The 21492-nt window shown below is 40.6% G+C and overlaps 1 protein-coding gene across 3 annotated transcripts in view; it reads right to left on the bottom strand.

The window, feature by feature from the left end:
- The window catches only part of arb2a (ARB2 cotranscriptional regulator A), a 511621-nt gene that overhangs the window by 149967 nt on the left and 340162 nt on the right, over positions 1-21492 (bottom strand). For all 3 annotated transcript variants that reach the window (XM_078214787.1, XM_078214789.1, XM_078214788.1), the window contains exon 10: positions 9119-9203. In XM_078214787.1, the coding sequence (XP_078070913.1) occupies positions 9119-9203 (85 nt within the window). The remainder of the gene's footprint in view (positions 1-9118; positions 9204-21492) is intronic.

The following is a 21492-nucleotide window of genomic DNA, read 5'->3' as shown; positions in this document are numbered from 1 at the left end:
GAACTGACACAGGTTGAATATACACACAATAGCAAATGAAATGGTTCCTTGACACAATTTAAAAATCTTGTGGTGACAGACAAAAATGTCAAAGATGTTTATCTCCCTGTGATAGAAAGTTGATCATCTGTACATAGTTTTACATGAACTCTCAAATGAGTTGTACACAAAGCCCCATGGGCATTGAAACAGAAGGGAATAAAAAAACACCAGAGTATCGCACCTTGAAGTCAGAGGTCACTGAAGATTTTGGCAAATCTCAGCAGACATCGCGTCAGATTAAACAAGGAGAGATTGCCCTCCAACCTCAACCTGTTAAGACCCTTAAATCTGATGGTGACCTAGCTGAACATACTACTGTTTCATATGTGATGTTAGCTTCACTAATTATTGTCTCATGGTGTACTAGGGCCAGACAGGTTGCTTCCAGATTGAAATAAAAAAATTGAATTGTTGGTAGCACACTACATGGAGTTTAAAAATATATATAATGCATAAAAGGTACTGTCATTCAAATTAGGAGAGTAAAAAGAGACTTTTCAAATTTTACTGCCGATAGTGTACTGAACAAATTCTGAGCTACCAAATGCTGCAATACATAAAAAATTCTAACTATGCTTGGCAATAGAATCTTCATTATGTCAAACCATCTGGAGATTATTTAAAAGCAGCTACTAAAGATCTTAAAGTTCCATTTAAGAAACTGCTGGTGTCCAGGTCTTAAGGGTACTTAGTGAGTGCATGAAAGGTTCCAACAGCATATGCCATTGGCGCAGTTGCAAGTGCATTATAGAACATTTTTTTGTAAATAGTGGAAGAACTAATTTGAAACAAAAAAAAGTGATAGCATCCAGAAGGTAGTAGTAAGTAAACTAGTAATCTTACATTGTGCTGGGTTCAGTAATGCATATTATGTCAGAGAAAAAGCAGGAATTCCAAGAAATAGCAAGATAACATGATAATTCTTCAATTCAATAAGGATGACCGCCCTAAATCCGTTTAGAATTACAATACACAACAAATTAAATTTAAATCTATCATGTCCTTAGCTGTTTCTCCACTGTTTAAATAAACTTGCACAAGTTTACTGCAGTATTTGTGTATAGCTACAGTGGGGGAATTTTACCAGGCCCTTGGAGGCAGGCTTGGAGGCAGGGGGTGTGGTGGGGGGTAAAATAAGATAAGAAATGGCTTTGGCCAGCAATGCCGATGTGGTCCTGCCTCCTCCTGTCTTTAGAGGATTCAGCTTCAGTGTGCTGATGGCAGCCGGCACTGCACCAGGAGAAAGCCAATTGAGGCTGCTAATGAATGAATTAGCAGGCATTTTCCAGGGACAATGGAATTTTGCTCATGATACACGTGCCTTCAGCACATCAATTCTCAGGAGGCAAGTGCACAGTAGGAGGTTGGTCCACCATGAAAATAACATGGCAATCGCATGTTAAAGGTGCAAATTCGCAAGCTTGAGTGAGGTCATCCGCAGGCATATAGAGCCTTCAGATGAATTCACATCCAACAGCCTAGTATAAAAACTTTGTTCATATTTTGACAAACTATGGCAAATTCCACCATAGCAACTGAGACAATTCATAACACTCTAAAACAAACCACAACATTCTAAAAAATGTTAATTCTCCTTATTTCCCAATGTCAATAGATGCTTTGAAACGTGCCCGAATACAGATCTGGATTTGAATCCGCACATTTGCCAAAAACTAATCAGTTCTTCATTGGGCCATACCCATTCTATATACCAAGTTTCGTTGAAACCTATCCATTGGTTTTTGAGATGTACTGTTTACAGACAAACAGATTAACAAACATCGACAAAAACACCTCCACCCACCTTCTATAGTGAAGGTGATTAAAGAGCTAGAAGACAAAAGGGAGAAAGTTTTGCTGCAGCTATACAAAGCCCTGATTAAACCATAATTAAACCACTGTGTAAAATTCAGGGCACCGTACGTTAGAAAGAACATGGTGGCCTTGGAAGTAGTGCAGTGCAGATTCCCCAGCATATTACCAGGGTTCCCAAGGGTTAAATTATGAGAGGGAATGCATACACTAGGCTTGCATTCCCTGGAATATTGAAGGTGAGGGATGATTTGACTGAGGTTTTTAGGATTATGAAAGGGACTGACAGGGTAGTTTGAGAGACTTTTTAAAAAGCTGGGTGAGGAAGTAACATTAAAACCAGAGCCCAGCTATTCAGTAGAGAGGTTAGGAAACAATTCTTCATACAAAAGGTGGTAGAAGAGTGGAACTCTTTCCCACAAAATGCAGTAGATGCCAGTTTAATTAATAATTTTAAAATCTGAGATTAATAATTATCGCAAATAAAGGGTAGTAAGGGAACCCAAGCGGATAGATGGAAGTGGATACAGATTAGCCTTGACTACACAAATGGGTGGGTCAAGGAGTTATAGTCTTGGAACAGGCCCTTCGGCCCAACTTGTTCATGCCGCCCTTTTTTTTTAAAACCCCTAAACTAATCCCAATTGCCTGCATTTGGCCATATCACTCTATACCCATTGTACTCATGTAACTATCTAAATGCTTTTTAAAAGATAAAATTGTACCCGCCTCTACTACTACCTCTGGCAGCTTGTTCCAGACACTCACCGCCCTCTGTGTGAAAAAACTACCCCTCTGGACACTTTTGTATCTCTCCCCTCTCACCTTAAACCTATGCCCTCTAGTTTTAGACTCCCCTATCTTTGGGAAAAGATATTGACTATCTACCGTGTCTATGCCCCTCATTATTTTATAGATCTCTATAAGGTCACCCCTCAACCTTCTATGCTCTAGAAAAAAAAGTCCCAGTCTATTCAGCCTCTCCTTATAACTCAATCCATTAAGTCCCGGTAGTATCCTAGTAAATCTTTTCTGCACTCTTTCTAGTTTAATAATATCCTTTCTATAATAGGGTGAACAGAATTGCACACAGTATTCCAAATGTGGCCTTACCAATGTCTTGTACAACTTTAACAAGACGTCCCAACTCCTGTATTCAATGTTCTGACCGATGAAACCAAGCATGCCGAATGCCTTCTTCACCACTCTGTCCACCTGTGACTCCACTTTCAAGGAGCTATGAACGTGTACCCCTAGATCTCTTTGTTCTGTTCTATTCCCTGGCTTGTCCTTTTCAAAGCTTAGAAATCATATCTTTCGTCCTGTTGGCTTGCAAACACCAAAGTTTTAGAGTCCACAGCCTCATGTGAATGCAAATAACTGGAACACTGAATCTTTGACAGAATACTTGGACAGTCATAATTTAAAGAATATAAGTAGTGACAAACAATGTGACATGAGGCATAAATACATGTTTAATGGATAACCCATAGATATATAAGGGTGATATCGTTCAAGAAAATATGTTATCCTCAAGTTGCTAAATACCAAAATGCTGGCACTCGTATATGTCTTGTAACATTAGCAGGGTGTAACAGGATGATAAAACATTAACATAGCTGCAGAATGTGTTCCACAACAGAAACAACAATGTGCATTTATACAGCACATTTAACACAGAAAATGTCCCAAGGCATTATAAAGAGGCACAATCAGACTAAAATTGACTCAAAGCTAAAGAAAGATATAGTAGGAGAGGCAACCACAGCTTAGTAAGAAATGTATTTCCAGAAGGGCATTAATCGAAAAGGGGAATGAGTTTAGAGAGGGAATTCCAGATGGTGGGGTTGGTCAGCTGAGGGCACAACCACCAATGACGGGATGACGGATAGGATTGACAAGATGCTGATCAGAGGAATGGTGAGTTTCCGGTCGGGGGTGGGCTTGAAGGGGCTATAGTTATGGGGGGAATAAATAAATATATAGAACAAAATGAATTGTTTTGAATTATTAATTGTATTAAATAAATATAAAGTATTTCTACTAATAATCAAAGGCAAATGTTTTTTTTGTTATTTGGAAATATTGATAATGGCTGCAATCCTCTTGATTTGGGACTAAGTGCCCACGCCGGAAAACAGAAGTGTTTCGCGCTCGCATTGGCAGTATCTGTCAGCTGGGATTCGCCCACCTGAAAGTGGCTAATGAGCTTGTCTCAGGGAACGCGCTGGCCAGCCCCGATCTCCACGCTCAGAGACAGCCCCACTCCATGCAAGAAATGAACTGGTGTCCCCCATGCTGACCAGGGGAGCACCACCAACTCCTCACCAAAGAGGGGCATCCTCCCCACAACCCACAAATAACGGGTAGCCCCCCACACTGTGCAAGCATGAGGGTGATCCAACCTGACCCACCCCCTTCTTAGATTCCCCACTCAGGCATCCCTTCCCTTTCAGACTCCACATTCAGGCCCCCTTCTGCCTCAGATCCCCACACAGGTCCTTCCCCCTTGGACTTCCCACCCAGCCCTCTTCCCTGTCAGAACTCCAGCTCAGGCCCACTTCCCTCTCAGATCCTCACTCAGGTTCCCCTTCAGGCCATGCACCTGCATTCCTGTCTGTTAGCTGTGCAAATTCTGAAGCGGTCAGGTAACTTTAACCTCCATGACCACCGCTCACCTGGCAGGATTGCAGCAATCCATTCTGCAACAGAGATTCCCCAGTCAGAAACTGCAGGTGTGTGCAGAGGGGAGAGGGGTCCTCAGTGGGTGGATCTAAGGGGGAAGGAGGCTGAGTGGGGGATCTGAGGGGCAATGGGGGGCTGAGTGGGGGGGTCAGGTCGGGTCAACCTCATGCCTGTGTGGTGTGAGGGGGAGGATGCCTCTCATTGCTGAAGGGTTGGTGATGCTCCCTGAATCTTCGGGGTCCAACACACCAGGTCTATGCTTGTTAGGACCTTTACTAAAGCCTGCCCAGTGCAGATACCGCAGGGGAGGTGGGTGAATAGCTGAAGGGAATTGAATCGATCTTCAAGCCTATTAATCAGATGTAAAATAGTGCATTTGAATATTTTGGGGCTGATGGAGGCATCGCGATGGGTTTGGTGTCCGCGCTGAACTCACATTTTGCCTGACACCCGAATCTCCAGGCTATTGTGATTCTTGCCAGAAGCTAGAGGGTTGGGAGAATCCCTCCCAATATATTATTAAGTATATTTCACTGCAAATTAACTGTACTAGGTCTGGATCAATTTTCCAAGCTACAATATAAAATCTGGTTCTTTCAAATTCATTCTACATTACTGACACAACAGGATTTTTATATAATTGAAATAGGAATTTGTGTGCATTTGTCAGTATTTCAAAGAGCATTTTGGTGATCAGCTAATTAGTTGTAGGGAAATTTAATGACAGGCTAAGCTGTATCTTCATTACCAGCTGGACACACCAGGTTTGAAGTACAAAGTAAAGAATGAAGCTTTTGCTATATAAGCTTTGATATTTAAAATTAAGAAAATAATGCAGCGTAATCTACATACCTGCTAACAACTGGAGTCAGGCTAACAATTAAAGTGTAAAGCATAAAGTAAAGCTTTTATAGAAGGTTCGTGTGAACATTCAGACATGGCACACAAAGAGGTTTATAATAAACTCTGATTTAAGCACTTTAAATCACAATCTAAACCTTTCACTACATATACAAAATTTGCATCTTACTCAAATGAGGAACTTGAATGAGACAAGGGCCGGATTATCCATTAAAAAAACCAAGCACTGCCACCAGCCAAATTGGAGTGTTTCTCGCTGGTGCTGGCAGCGCATGACAGGTGCTATTCAACCACCTTTTGTGGGGAAAGGGATGCCCACCAGGAAACACGCCAGCTAGCCCAGCTTTACACAGATCGGGGCGCCATCTTTAAAGGGCGCTCCAATCTCAGACTTAACTGACAGGCCCCCTACAACCCTTTCAATCGAAACGGTGACACCCTGCTAACAAGGGTGACACCCCTATCCCCCATCACCGAGGAACTATCTCCCTCTCCCACCCCCACCGTGCAGGCATGAGGGTGTGCCATTCCCCCCCCACCACTACCTCCCCCAGTTAGAGATCTGGCCTGACCACACCCTCCCCCCCACCATCCTGGACATGCCAACCTGGAAGTGACACCTGCTATCCTGTACATGACACCCTGGCAGATGACACCCTGGCAGGTGACATCCTGGTGGCAGAATTATCACCTATCAGTCAGAGGACTTCAAAGGGGTCTGCTCACACCTGGGGTTTCTGAGAGAGAGCAAAGGCAATCCCTTTTGTAGACTGGCATGCTGCTGTGATTTTTAAGGCTTCATGTTCAGGGGGCGTGGATATTAAAGTGACCAGGCCATTTCAAAGGTTTCACATTATACAAAGAATTTGGTGCAACTTGTGGGGGTGTTGGGAGCATAACAGGAGGCTGGGGCAGCCGGCCTCAAACCTATTAATTATATTTAAATAACATTTAAAGAGTATTCATCAGGTTCCCGCCTGATCGGGGCCAATGCAGCGGTAACTGCAAACAGCGGTTTGCCCCCAGGTAACCTGAGAACTTCCTGCTCTGGCCTGAGACATACTTCATGAAGGGACAAGTTGTTCCTCTCTGAACAAACAGCAGCAGACAGGGTCAGTATATACTACACACCAGAGCACATTATCCGATTAGGTAAACACATTACTCAACCAACCTTGTAGCCTTGGCAATATTCACAATAAGTATGTGTGAAATAAGAATTGCATTGATTGACAAGCACCTTATGAAAATTATTGCAAAATCCTTTGAGGACAACTATAATAATATTGGAATTTTCATTAATATCCTTGATAGAACTTATGCCTAATCAGTCAAAGCACATTTCAGCTTCATTTGGCCTTGGTTAATACTTCGGTTGAGATGGTCATAGGCCTGCTGAGGTAGTTTTAAGTTTGGATGCTTAGTGACACAATATTGCGTTGAAACAAATTAGCCTCCATATTGTATCATCCATTTTCTAAATTTAGAAAATGCACATTATTTTGCTTTGGACTAAATTACATGATCAGTTACGTACATGAAGGTTTCCATTGTAATTGTCACAATGAGCAGACTGCTGCAAGAGTTGATAGTTGGAGGTGAGGAGGGGCAAGCATAATGGTGAGATCCTAAACCAATGGTCAGCTAAGTAATAAAATTAATGAGGTGGCTGGGCTGCTTCATAATGTTGTTAGTAGTACAGTGCATTTCATCATTCTTAATTAGTCTCAAGGTGTTCTGGAACCATCTATGTGTATTTCAATATTTTGTGGAAATTTTCATGCTTTGCCTAAGCTACAAACGTCTATACTTCGTAATATTGGAATTCAAATTTAAGTTACTTCCTACATAACATGGTGGTAATTTTCCACTGGGGTTCTAATGTCTGCCATTTGATAACCATAGGCAAAATTGGGCAACACTTTGAGCTAAATATACAGTTAATATTACAAATCTCATCTCTATGATTCTGTTCTACTTGAACATAAATTTCTGGTGCAGAAAATACTGAAATGCTCTTCCTCAAATGTTGTCACAAGGTCTTTACAATGCACTTGAACAGATTGACAAACAGAGCCTTGATTTAACATCTCAACCAAAAGGCAGCAGCTACAACAATGCAGCACTTCCTCAGCACTGCACTAAAGTGCCAGCTTATATTATGTATTTTAAAATTTGGAGTACAACTTGCAACTGATAGCCCTCAGAATTAGAATCAGTGTCATCAACTGAATATATCCGTTATGAAGAATTTAAAGGCAAGTTTTAAATGTCAAGTTATTTTAAAATTGATGCATAAGATGCAGGGCGGCACGGTAGCACAGTGGTTAGCACTGCTGCTTCACAGCTCCAGGGTCCTGGGTTCGATTCCCGGCTCGGGTCACTGTCTGTGTGGAGTTTGCACATTCTCCTCGTGTCTGCGTGGGTTTCCTCCAGGTGCTCCGGTTTCCTCCCACAGTCCAAAGATGTGCGGGTTAGGTTGATTGGCCAGGTTAAAAATTGCCCCTTAGAGTCCTGAGATGCGTAGGTTAGAGGGACTAGCGGGTAAATATGTGGGGGTAGGGCCTGGGTGGGATTGTGGTTGGTGCAGACTCGATGGGCCGAATGGCCTCCTTCTGCACTGTAGGGTTTCTATGGTTTCTTCTATGATTTCTATGAAGATGCATGTTAATTCCTTGGCTAATCATCCAACTTTTTAAAGAGCAGAGAAGTACCATTTACTTCTTACACCTCTGATTAAACATTGTTACTCCCAAATTTTAGTCCAGGATATCTGAGTGAGTATCCCTGTCCAAAAACAACTTGGAAAAAGCCAAGAACTGTTATACTAGCTGACAAAAGGAATATCATTGCTGGGGAAGGGCGATGACGAGCTTCAGTGGGATTAAAATTCCCCAGGGATTCTCCCAATTATTTGTATCATCTTTGGCAGAGGATGATTGGGAGAACCCTCATGGAAATTCAATCACAGTTAATTTTGTCCATTCAGTTGCTGGTTGGTCCAATTTCCTTAAAGTGAAATACACTTAACTGAATTGCCATATAATCAATACATTATTGTTCCATATACTTATTGCTATCATATACTTTGCCACATTTTTATGTTCCATTATAGTGACATTGTGAATAACGTTGGATTATATGTGACAATACCCATTAATGCTGTGTTCAGGATCATAAAGAATATTAAAGTGGGAGAATTCCACAGGCAATCTAGTTACTTAGAAGCCCATTGAAGCCTTACAGTGCAGAAGGAGGCCATTTGGTACATCGAGTCTGCACGGACCACAATCCCACACAGGCCCTATCCCCATAATCCCACTTATCCACCCTGCTAGTGCCCCCGACACTAAGGGGCAATTTACTATGGCCAATCAACCTAATCCGCACATTTTTGACTGTGGGAGGAAACTGGAGCACCCGGAGGAAACCCATGCAGACACGGGGAGAATGTGCAAACTCCACACAGACAGTCACCTGAGGCCGGATTTGAACCTGGGAGCCTGGCACTGTGAGGCAGCAGTACTAACCACTGTGCCACTTGGCTACCTTTACTCAGAAGTTTAAGATCATAAAATAATGAGATGCAATCGAAGCATCAGTGTGTCTGCTGTAAATCTCCTTTCTAGCGTTTAAAATAACGCCGCATTGCAGGTGAATATACTTTCTCTTGAAGAAAACAATCTACCCACACTTTCTGAAAAGAATAACTCAGTACCTGCAGAGACTCGAGGGCAGTCTGGTAGCATAAATTCTACTGGCGTGTCCAAAGGTTCAGAGTTTGATACCCAGTTGCGGCAATGCTGGAACACAAAATTAAGGTGAATTTTTAGACTATGTACACATATTCCAACAACAAGTTTCAACATTTCTTTTCATCTAAATTTCAGCGTAGGTTTTGGGTTGATTTAGGAACTACGTTTACTTCGGTAGACAAAGTCAATCATCTAATAAACAACAATTGAAACAACTGAACAATTCCATGGACATAAAAAAATTATGATTGTGTCAACTTTCTTTGATAGGAGTCAATTTGAAAATGCCCGCAATCATCAACTGCTCCTGACTTTTTTTAAATGATGTAAATATTGAAAATCAAAGATAAACAGAAAGAAATTGAATAAAGTGGCTCCAGACAAGAAGCAAATAAATTAATGAATGGAAAATAATATAACATATGATCTGGATTTGATCCAGAGCAAGGTTCTGAATATTGCGCAGGGCAGGTTGTATGATTTAAAGTAAGCCAAACCAATATATCTCATACACTGACATTAATAGCTCTGCTGAAAGGAACTGCTTTTCTAAACTTAACTATTGAATTATTGAACATAGCATTTCAAATTGCACAGCATCTATTTTAACCTATTGTTACTGAACCCAGCAAGTTCAGCAATAATTGAATATATTTATTCATCAATGTTACTAATGATCATCCCAGTTTGACAATGCAATGCATTCACATAAACACACACAAAAGTGAATAATTTGAAATCCTCCAGTCCCTGGATCGTCGGAGGATCCTGCAGAAGTTCTGGCATGGATCATATGTGGTAATTGCCCAGGAAGTTTCAACTTCTGATGGGCAATTGCCTGTTGCCTGCTTTCCTGTACAAATATCTCCAATTCTGAGCTAGAGTTGGAGACTTGCGCTGGATTCATGTGACTTGGCTTCTCAGTTATCCAGGAAATGTTAGTTTGATACCTGGCTCTATTACTGGGTATCTCCACCCGACAATTCTCACCCATCACCCCCATTACTCCCTTGGTGAGACATGATTAACCCCAGTCTAATTAACCCTTCGACTGGATCTGATTACCCCAAACCAATAACCTCAGACTACCTCACAACCTACATTTGACCAGACCCAATTACCCCCCCTTGACCAGATCCAACTACACACTCACCCACCTCCCAACTCACCTACCCACTCACTCATTTATCAACTCTTCCATTCACTCATCCATTCATTAACACACACCCATTCATTAAAACCTTTAAGTACCAGAACATGACAACCATTGCTGTAAAGAGAGGATGCATTTTTTTGTTTCCCTTATTCTACACTGCTCGCTGGAGTTTGAAGGGGCTTCTACTTCAGCCGAGATCAAAAGATCCCAAAAGAAGTAAGCAATCACCCCAATGACTGGGAGATGAAGGTGGGAGGCAGTTGCAGTGCATCAGCAGTGTAGTTGCCATGGAGGCAGTCATTGATGGCAGGGAGCCCCTTCAAGGCTAGTGAAGTGTGCAAAAAGGAGGGCCCCGGGCACTGGAAGTTGCCAGGTTTCACTGGGCAGTCTCCCCGCTCGGTATGGACAAATTGCCCAGCGAGGTGGGACGTTACCCTTAATTGGCTCGTTATGTGACTCAATTGAGCTCCCAGCTAGCAGCCAATCTGCCGGCTTTCCTGCCACTGGCAATAGGGAAATTAGGGATGGACAACAAATGCTGGCCTATCAGCAACACCCACATCCCATGAAAGAATGTACAAAAATGGTATGTTAGCAGGAAGATGTCAAGCGCCCATCCCCATGCCCTAAGTCAGGCATATGTAGCATGAAGACACTTATTGTGTTGTTGAAAAGTATGAACAAAGATTCGTAATATACACAAGGTATGAAAATTATTAATGAGTGGGACAAATGGTACTTTAAAGTGGGAAGAATATTTTGAACCTGTACATCAGGACAGATGTTCAAAGTAAAACCTTTCCACTTTCTGGTACCCACTGTGATCACATTGTAATTATCAATGGATTGCTTTCTCAATTTAGTAAAAAAAATTTAAAATAAAGTGGTCGCTCAGACATTTGTGTAGTTTTTGGCTCAGAATAAAGCTTCACAAGCTTTCCATGGAAATGAAAATAGGTTAATTATTTAAAGAATATTTCCCCAAAAACAGGTTTGATGATTTCTAACAAATATCGACCATGTATTTATTTTTCCCCTTGGTAATTGCTAAAACTGTGATGGATGTAATGCGAATCTGTATTTCTTTATGAATTGCTAGTCCCAAAGGAATGGCTGTTTCAGGCAATAACTGTTAAGCATTTGGAAGATGTTTTATATTGTTCAGGTGGAGACAACCATCGATTATATCCATATTACTGTTTTTAGAAAAAAACATAGAAAGGAGCAAGTGTCATACACAAATGAAAGTTTTGTGTAGTGTGTAAATTGTCTCATGTTCAGATTAACTTCATCTTTTGCATAATTAAATTCACCAAACCAGCTTTTTAAATGTTATATTTATTACAATTACATCTTGAAACAAAGGAATATTGGCAGCATCAATTCTATGTATTTACCGGAAATACATATTCATAAGCAACAGGTTACTAGTTATTGATTTCTTAGTTTTGTGACTGATTCTTTCACTTCAAATTCAGCACTGTGTGAAATAAATATTTGCATTTATTCTTTGTCATTCTTTTAAAGCATTTCAATACTGCTCATTAAGAATTCAGGAATTGCCACTTTCAACATTGAAGCCTGAATATTCTGTTGGGGCACAATCCCAACCAGATACGCGAGGGCTTGACATCTTCATCCACCTGGCAGCACAAAGGCTGACCTCACCATAGTTTCTAGGGTCAGCTAAATTTAAATGATGAGAGCACGTTCCAGGTGTTAGAAACGCCTTTTCATCAGGAACTGTTTGGGAATGGGAAGTAACATGCTGCAGCAGCTTAAAACACGCCACAACACAAAATGTCATTTTGAATAAAGCAAAGACATCTCCGAACCTAATAATGGTATATGGAATAGAGCTCCCTATGTTGTCGATGCCAATGTTGCACTGATGCCTTGGGAAGTTTCACTGATGAGGAAGGCCCTTAATGAAAAGTAAACCCCAAGGAATGATTTAGCAGTTAGGTGGAAATTGGTACCCAGGGCAGCCAGTGCAAATTCATCCATCTAATGCAAGCAAAAAGTTTAATGGCTTTTCCAGGTCAGGTAAAGTAGGAAGAGCCAGCCACACCTTTCAAGAATATACTGCAGACTGCCACTTACAATCACCTCCCTTTCACTGTACTTTTTCACTTGAATAGCTTACTATTAATACTGATGAGGTAGTACCTTTGCAGTCTCAGCTTTCACCTGTAAGTGTTCCTTCATTTAAATCTTTAGATGCACTAATCTGAATTCTTAACTAAATGGAAAGCACCATGAAAATCCCAATGAGCATTGTCAGTTCATGTGTGACCCACTGCCGATTGTCTCCACACCCCCAACCCCTTGCAAACCTGCCTGCTGGCCTGCTGGTATCTTAGCAACCCAACTTTGGTACCCTCGCTGCCAGCCAGCTGCAGATCCAGTTCTATTGAAGTTAGCTATCCTGGCACATAAAGCAATCTTTGTGTCTGGCTCATGCCCACTTCTAACCAATGTCTCCCATTTTAAATCCACTTGCACCCTTACTGCCGCACTTCTATACAGTAAAAAACATAAACTGAGTGAAATAGGTGTAACAATTATGGAAAATGGGACACTGAGGTCAATCAGAGGTGGCTCACCACTCCCTTCTCAAGGGTATTTAGGGATGGGCAATAAATGCTGGTCAAACCAGCAACGCATACACAAAAATCACAACACCGTAAAAGAATAGAAAAAAGTCTATATTGCACTAAAGGGTCCTAATCCATGCTCCTTAGCTACCTGTTCGAAAATCTGGTGGTTAAGTCGAAACTCCAGACTAGTATCTAATTTCCATTAGAAAGTATTCCTTGGTTGCTCGCCAGTTGCTAAATCAAGGGCAAGTAGGAATAGCAGCAAATGCTGGCCTGGCTAACGATGCTCATATCTCATATTTCCTTGTTAAGGAAAGGATATTTCAAATACAGGCTTGATACATTGCAACAAGAGGGAGAGGCAGGGGAAACAAAGCTAGGGGTTCTCGAATGAAGAGGGAAATTGACAATATGATGAAACAAGTCAAAAAAGGATGCAAAATACATGCCAGGTTAATTCTTCAAGCAAGACTAAATAAGTTGAGAGGGATAGTGAAAGGAAAATAAGACTGGCAAAAAGAAAAATATGGGAATAGTATGACAGTTAACATAGAAAGGAACCCAAAAGTCCTTTACTGCCATATATGTGCTGTACTGTTCTATGTTTTATATATATATAAATAGTAAGCAGATAGTAAGAGATGGAGTAGGGCCTATTAAAGACAAAGAAGGTAATTTATGCTTGGAGGTGTAGGACAAGGCTAGAATATTTAATTAATATTTTGTTTTGATGTTTACGAAGGAAAAGGATGCTGACACAATATTGGATGAAGTGGAGGTGATAAAGGTAATGGATGGGCAAAAATTCATAGGCTGGCAATGCTTAGAATGGATAAGTTACTTGGTCTAGATGGTCCCGGTTGCTCAGGGAAGTTGGGGATGGAGATAGCGGAAAGGTAATCTATTCTTCCCTAGATACAAGGGAGGTGGTAGAGAGTTAGATGTGATGCCCTCATTCAAGGAAGGTGTAAGGACATTCCTAGAAGCTATAGACCAATCAGTTTAACATCACTGGTGTGTAAAGTTTTTGAAGCAATAATCAGGGAAAAATTAATAGGCACTTGGAGAGGTTTGAGTTAATTAAGGTGAGCCAGCACAGAATTGCAAAAGGTAGATTGTGTTTGACTAATCCAATTAATTTTTTAATGGAGTAATAGAGAATATTGATGAAGGGAATGCAATGATTGTTGTCTATATGGATTTAAAGTTGCAAAGTATTATATAAAAGACTGGTTAACAAAATTGAGGCTCTTGGAATAAGAGGATCAGTGTCAGCTTGGATTTAAAAAAGTAGCATAATGTGAAGCGTAATTTTTCAAACTGGAAGATGACAGACAGTGTGTTCTTCAAGAGTCTGTGCTAGGACCACTCCTTTATTGATATATATATTCGGGAAGGCGGTGGCAATGCCACAGTGGTATCTTCACTTGGCTAGTAATACAGAGACCCAGAGTAATTCAATAAAAATTTGGAATTAAACCCATTCTTGATGGTTCACTGATGCCCTTTAGGGGATGAAATCTGCAATCCATACCCAGTCTGGCCAACATGTGATTCCAGGTTGCCAGCAAACGCCCTCTGAAATGCAGGCCTAGCCAGTGACGCCAACATCCCATGGATAAAAAAAATGGCTTGGATATAGGAATACAAAATAAAATTTCAAAATTTGCCAATGATATTTAAGCAGAGATGTGATAAACAGTGCAGATGATACAAATGAACTGCGACAGGATGTAGAGAGGTTAGCAACATGAGCAAACAAATGGTAGGTGGAAATTTAATAGAGAAATGTAACTATTTTGGCAGAGGCAAAAAATGGCACTGTGGGGGTTCAGGTGCATTGATCTTTGAAGGCAGCGAGACATATTTAGTAATTAACAAAACATAGGGGTTTCATAAATAATTAAGTACAAACAAAAACAGGGAAGTTACATTGAACTTTAATACGGTTCTAGTTAAGCCAAAACTAGAGTATTGCACCCAGTTCCAGTCATCACTGGAGTGAATGATTGGGTGTATTTCTTCAAGCAAGAGTTCTATCCATTTCTGGCTGAAGTGATGGTTACGTTGTACAAAACGTAGTTATTCTTTAACATAAATTGACTAATGAGATCTCTTGGACAAGTTTCAAATGCACAACAGAGTCAAAAGAAAATGTCCATTTTTGCTTTCTCCAATTGATATGGGTTTCCAACTTGTTTAGGGAGTGTTGCATTAGGCATCAAATCTGCATGGAACAGGCTGTATAAATCAGCAAGTCTTTTCCTCCCTATCATTTTTACATATTTGTATTTTACAGTTTGGAAGCTTTCTTTGTTTTTAGAATTTGGACACTTTTACAACTATTGATCCTTTCCTATTCAAAACACTTTTCTTAAACCTTCCATATAAATCATTTTAACTTAGCTAGGAACTGGTATCCACCCGAGAGATTCAAATACTTTTCAAGTTCCGCTCTACTGCACCATCAATTTATTTAAATGAATATTTAACCTGAATACATAAATTGCAAGATCTAGAACATTCCCCATAAAAAATGTGTTAGTGCATATATGTAATTTCCAAAGATTTTTGGTCACTAAGTTTCATTCTATCATATGTATTGTATTGTACTGTATATGTATTGTAAATAACTAAAGCACAAATGCAGTGTTCTTAGAATGGTTTACTTTTTTGTTATCATGTTATTTGCTGAAATAATGATCATTGTACTCTTATCTCTAGATAGAAGAGATTTTGCAGGTATATTTAAAAGTAAACAAGAACTGGTCCAATACATTTACGAAAATGGTTGCATGAAACAATGCTATTCAAAAGTAGCTCGATTCAAGTGTGATTTCCTAACATTCACATTTCAACTTCCTGAATTAGTTGCACTTATCAAGGACTAACATAGTGAAGAAAAATGTTAATTTATTGACATGTATTTAATTTATTTAAGATTTAATAGCAGAGCACTTGGAAAACAGAGTCAGCATGGATTTATGAAAGGGAATCATGCTTGACAAATCTACTGGAATTCTTCGTGGATGTAACTAGTAGAGTTGATGAGGGGGTGTAAGTGGATGTGGTTTGTTTGGACTTTCAGAAGGCTTTCGATAAAGTCCCACACAAGAGATTAGCGTGTAAAATTAAAGTGCATGGGATTGGGAGTATGTATTGAGATGGATAGGAAACTGGTTGGAAGACAAAAAACAAATAGTCGGAATAAACAGGTATTTTTCCCAATGGCAGGCAGTGACTAGTAGGGTACCGCAGGGATCAGTGCTGGGACCCCAGCTATTCACGATATATATTAATGATTTAGATGAGGGAACTAAATGTAACATCTCCAAATTTGTGGATAAAACAAAGGTGGGTGGGAGGGTGAACTGTGAAGAGGATGCAGAGATGCTTCAGTGTGATTTGGACAAGCTGAGTGAGTGGGCAAATGCATGTCAGATGCAATTCAATGTGGACGAATGTGGGGTTATCCACTTTGGTAGCAAAAAAAGGAAGGCAGATTATTTTCTGAATGGTTATAAATTGAGGGAGGGGGATGTATAGCAAGACCTGGATGTCCTTGTGTACCAGTCACTGAAGGTAAGCATGAAGGTGGGGGATAGAATTAGTGAGTTTGCGGATGACACAAAGATTGAACGGGTGGCTTAATAGTGTGCTTGAGTGTCTTGGGCTCCAGGAAGGTACAGATGGGATGGTCAAATGGGCAGTTAAGTGGCAGATGGAATTTAACTCTGAAAAGTGTGAGGTGATACACTCTGGAAGGAGTAATTTGACAAGGAAGTATTCAAAGAACTGCATGACACTAGCACATTCTGTGGAACAATGAGAGCTTGGTGTGTTTGTCCATAATACCATAAGACATAGGAGCAGAATTAGGCCACTCGGCACATCGAGTCTGCTCCGCCATTCAATCATGGCTGATGTTTTTCTCATCCCCATTCTCCTGCCTTTTCCCCATAATCCCTGATCCCCTTATTAATCAAGAACCTATCTATCTCTGTCTTAAAGACACTCAATGACCTGGCCTCCACAGCCTTCTGCGGCAAAGAGTTCCACAGATTCACCACTCTCTGGCAGAAGAAATTCCTCCTCATCTCTGTTTTAAAGGATCGTTCCTTCAGCCTGAGGTTGTGCCCTGGTTCTAGTTTTTCCTACTGGTGGAAACGTCCTCTCCATGTCCACTCTATCCAGGCCTCGCAGTATCCTGAAAGTTTCAATAAGATCCCCCCATATCCTTCTAAACTCCAACGAGTGCAGACCCAGAGTCCTCAACCGTTCCTCATACGACAAGCTCTTCATTCCAGGGATCATTCTTCGTGAACTTCCTCTAGATCCTTTCCAAGGCCAGCACATACTTCCTTAGATATGGGGCCCAAAACTGCTCACAACACTCTAAATGGGGTCTGACCAGAGCCTGATACAGCCTCAGAAGTACTTCCCTGCTCTTGTATTCTAGCCCTCTCGACATGAATGCTAACATTGCATTTGCTTTCCTAACTGACGACTGAACCTGCACATTAACCTTAAAAGAATCTTGAACAATGACTCCGGAGTCCCTTTGTGTTTCTGATTTCCTAAACATTTTCCCATTTAGAAAATAGTCTATGCCTCGATTCCTCCTTCCAAAGTGCATAACCTCACACTTTTCCACATTGTATTCTATCTCTGCCACTTCTTTGCCCACTCTTCTAACCTGTCCAAGTCCTTCTGCAGCCACCCTGCTTCCTCAATACTGCCTGTCCCTCTACATATATTTGTATCATCTGCAAACTTAGCAACAGTGCCTTCAGTTCCTTCCTCCAAATGTATATTGTGAAAAGTTGTGGTCCCAGCACTGACCCCTGAGGCACACCACTAGTCACTGGCTGCCATCCTGAGAAAGATCCCTTTATCCCCACTCTCTGCCTTCTGCCAGTCAGCCAATTCTCTATCCATGCCAGGGTCTTATCCTTAACACCAGGGGCACTTAACCTATTTAACAGTCTCCTATGCGGCGGCACCTTGTCAAAGGCCTTCTGGAAATCTAAATAAATCACGTCCACTGGTTCTTCTTTATCTAACTTCCTTGTTACCTCCTCAAAGAACTCTAACAGATTTGTCAGACATGATGTCCCCTTGACAAAGCCGTGCTGATTCAGTCCTACTTTATTATGCACTTCCAAGTACTCTGCAATCTCATCTTTAATAATGGACTCTAAAGTCTTGCCAATGACCAAAGTCAGGCTAACCGGCCTATCATTTCCCATCTGCTGCCTCCCTCCCTTCTTAAACAACGGTGTTACATTAGCTACTTTCCAGTCCTCTGATACCCTCCCTGCCTCCAGTGATTCCTGAAAGATCACATCAATGCCTCTACAATTTCACCAATTGCCTCACCAATTTCCTCAGCTATCTCTTTTAGAACACTGGGATGTAGTCCATCCAGTCCAGGTGATTTATCCACCTTCAGACCTTTCAGTTTCCCTATACCCTTCTCATAGATCTCTGAAGATGGAAGGGCATGTTAGTAGAGTGGTGTAAAAGGCATATGGGACACTTGCCTTTATCAATCGAGGCATCGGTCACAAAAGCAGGGAAGTCATGTTGGAGCTGTATTGAACTTTGGTGAGGCCACAGCTAGAGTACTGTGTGCAGTTCTGGTCATCACATTATAGGAAAGATGTGATTGCACTGGAGGGAGTACAGAGGAGATTCACCAGGATGCTACCTGGAATGGAACATTTAAGCTGTGAAGAGAGGTTGGATAAACTTGTTTTCATTGGAGCAGAGAAGACTGAAGGAGTGACCTGATCATGGTGTACAGAATTTTAAGGGCGATGGACAGAGTGGATAGGAGCAGGAGGTTTAGGGGGGGATGTGAGGAAAAGCATTTTTACCCAGAGGGTGATGACAGTCTGGAATGTGCTGCCTGGGAGGGTGGTCGAGGTGAGTTGCCTCACATCCTTTAAAAGGTACCTGGATGAGCCCCTGGCATGTCACAATATTCAAGAATATGGGCCAAATGCTGACAAATGGGTTTAGGTGGGAGGTCAGGTGCTTCTCATGTGCTGGTGCAGGCTCGATGGACTGAAGGGTCTCTTCTGCACTGTATGATTCTATGATTCTATGCAGCAGGTGGTAAAGAAGGTAAAATGGTATGTTGGCCTTCATAGCGAGAAGATTTGAATACAAGAGCCAGGATGCTTTGCTGCAATTATACAGGGCTTTGGTGAGGCCACACCTGGAATATTGTGTACAGTTTTGGGCTGCTTATCTGAGGAAGGATGTTATTGCTATAGAGGGAATGCAGTTAATTCCTGGGATGGAGAGACTGAGATATGAGTAGAGATTGAGTAGGTTAGTGTTATATTCAATGGAGTTCAGAAGAATGAGGGAGGATCTCATAGAAAAGTGTAAAATTCTAACAGGCCGAGACAGGGTAGATGCAGGAAGGTTGTTCCCAATGGTGGGGGAGTCCAGAATCAGACTCTGAGGATACTATTTAGGGCTGAGATGAGGAGAAATTTCTTCACCCAGAGAGTGATAAGCCTATGAAATTTCCACCAAAAGTCATTGCGGCCAAAGCATTGTATGTTTTCAAGTAGTTAGATACAGCTCTTAGGTCTCAAGGGAATGAAGGACATGGGCAAAAGCAGAAACAGGTTACTGAGTTGGATGATCAGCCATGATCATAATGAATGGTGGGACCAGATTCGAAGGGCCGAATGGCCTACTCCTGCTCCTATTTTCTATGTTTGTATGGCATGTTTGGTTATTTAAAGAAATATGCAATAAATAAAAGATTTTTATGCAGGTGAATAGTTTGGGACATGATTGAGACAACCATTAATTTAAGTTTCTGTCAACCTTTTATACAGAAGTTAGAATGCAATATGATACTGCTAAATTATTCTTTGCTTTTTATTTCTAAATTTTGGTGGCAACAAGAAAGTTCGCCAGGAAATTTGAGCATAAGTTACCTTCAGCAGGGTTGAAGCAGAAACTGGCGCCAACTTTGCTGTTAATGTAATCCTGGAAATTCTGAACCTTTTGTGTATTTTAATGCTAACTAATTATCGCAAGTCTTCATAGTTCTTTTATATACTGCAACATTGAGCTTTAAGAGCCTAAATTTCACATTGTACCATGCTTGTTTGAGTGTTCAAGGATTGGCATATTAAAGGATACCCTGCAAGCTAATGTGGTGTTTTACACATTCCAGTCATATTCAGTATAATCTGCATTTCTAATACCCATGTTGCAGATCAGCTGAATATCTGTATGCTTTTCACTGTTAAAATGACATGTAATCTGTTATTTTTCCTCTAATAGGACCAAGACAATACTTGGGACACAATAAAATCATCCTTTTTTTGTTCCTTTTGCCTTTTAAAAAAAATCACATTTTGGAAATACAGTTCTTTTGATAAACTAACTCATACTCGACATTTTTGGATTCTTACTGCCCTTGTTATGCACCATGGAATCCATCCCCACTGTGGAAAGATCCTTTACTGGTAGATCAAGTGTTTTATTGTATTTCCTTAATTCATTCTGTCTAGAAGAAGATGTCAGCTGTGGTGCAGTAAGTAGAAGAATTTCAAAGGCTCCAATCCCCACCAATAAAGGCCGGGGAATGGCTTTTGAATAGATTTGTCAAGGCAACCCTACTGTTCTGGGACTAAGGAGAGCAGGAAAAACATAAAGGCAGGGTGGCTGTATGGGATTAGAAAGTGAAGTTCACAAAGCATGGCAGATTTTAGTGAGAAACAGTAGATCAATGAAACTATTGAACTGTGTGCAATAATGTGAAAACAAACAGGCTATCCTGCAGTGTTCTGAATGTCAGTAATTTTTTCTATAATAATTAGACGGTTAATACTTATTTTTGCATATTTTACAAATCTTCACATAATTTAAAAACATTTACAAAGAACTGTCATTTCTAAGCTTTTATCCAACTGGTATACTAAGCAATTACCAATGCAAAGCCTTATTGACAGATGGACTTAGAAAAGTGAAGTGCTTTAAATGAAGATAGCAAAGCTTGGAATACAAGTTTAAAATATTATTAGATATGGCTTCCATTTGAAATAAAAGCAGTAATTATTTTCAGAAGTGATTGAGCATTTTATCACAGAAGCTAAAAGATTGTGTTAGATTACTGCATATTTGAGAAGCCTTTTCCCTTCAAGTAGTTTAATTGTCTACAAGTTACATACATTCTTGAGCATAGTGTCAAGATATGGAAATGGCTGACTTAATGTCTTATCATTCATCACAGCTACTGCTGCATGCAATAAAAGCATGTCTTCTTGGGCTTCTAAAAATAGGTTACCTGTGATAAATGAAAGATATTGTTCACCCAAGATACAAGGATATATATGTGAATAGGTCCCAGGACAATGGGAGCAATTAGTAAGTACCAGGGGCAATTTATGATTAGAATTTGTACTTACGAAATATGTGCATTCTTTCATGTACAATACTGGTACAGCTTGAATGAAACTACATTTAATTCACAGTTTACAGATGTTGGCCATATTTTCCAGCCCACAGTGTGATTTCCCAATAAAGAAATATCAAATTGTATATTTTA

Source organism: Mustelus asterias, chromosome 6 (assembly GCF_964213995.1).
Source record: "Mustelus asterias chromosome 6, sMusAst1.hap1.1, whole genome shotgun sequence".
Classification (NCBI taxonomy): Eukaryota; Metazoa; Chordata; class Chondrichthyes; order Carcharhiniformes; family Triakidae; genus Mustelus; species Mustelus asterias.
The sequence above is the reverse complement of the archived record's forward strand: the minus strand, read 5'-3'. Positions and strand labels throughout refer to the sequence as shown.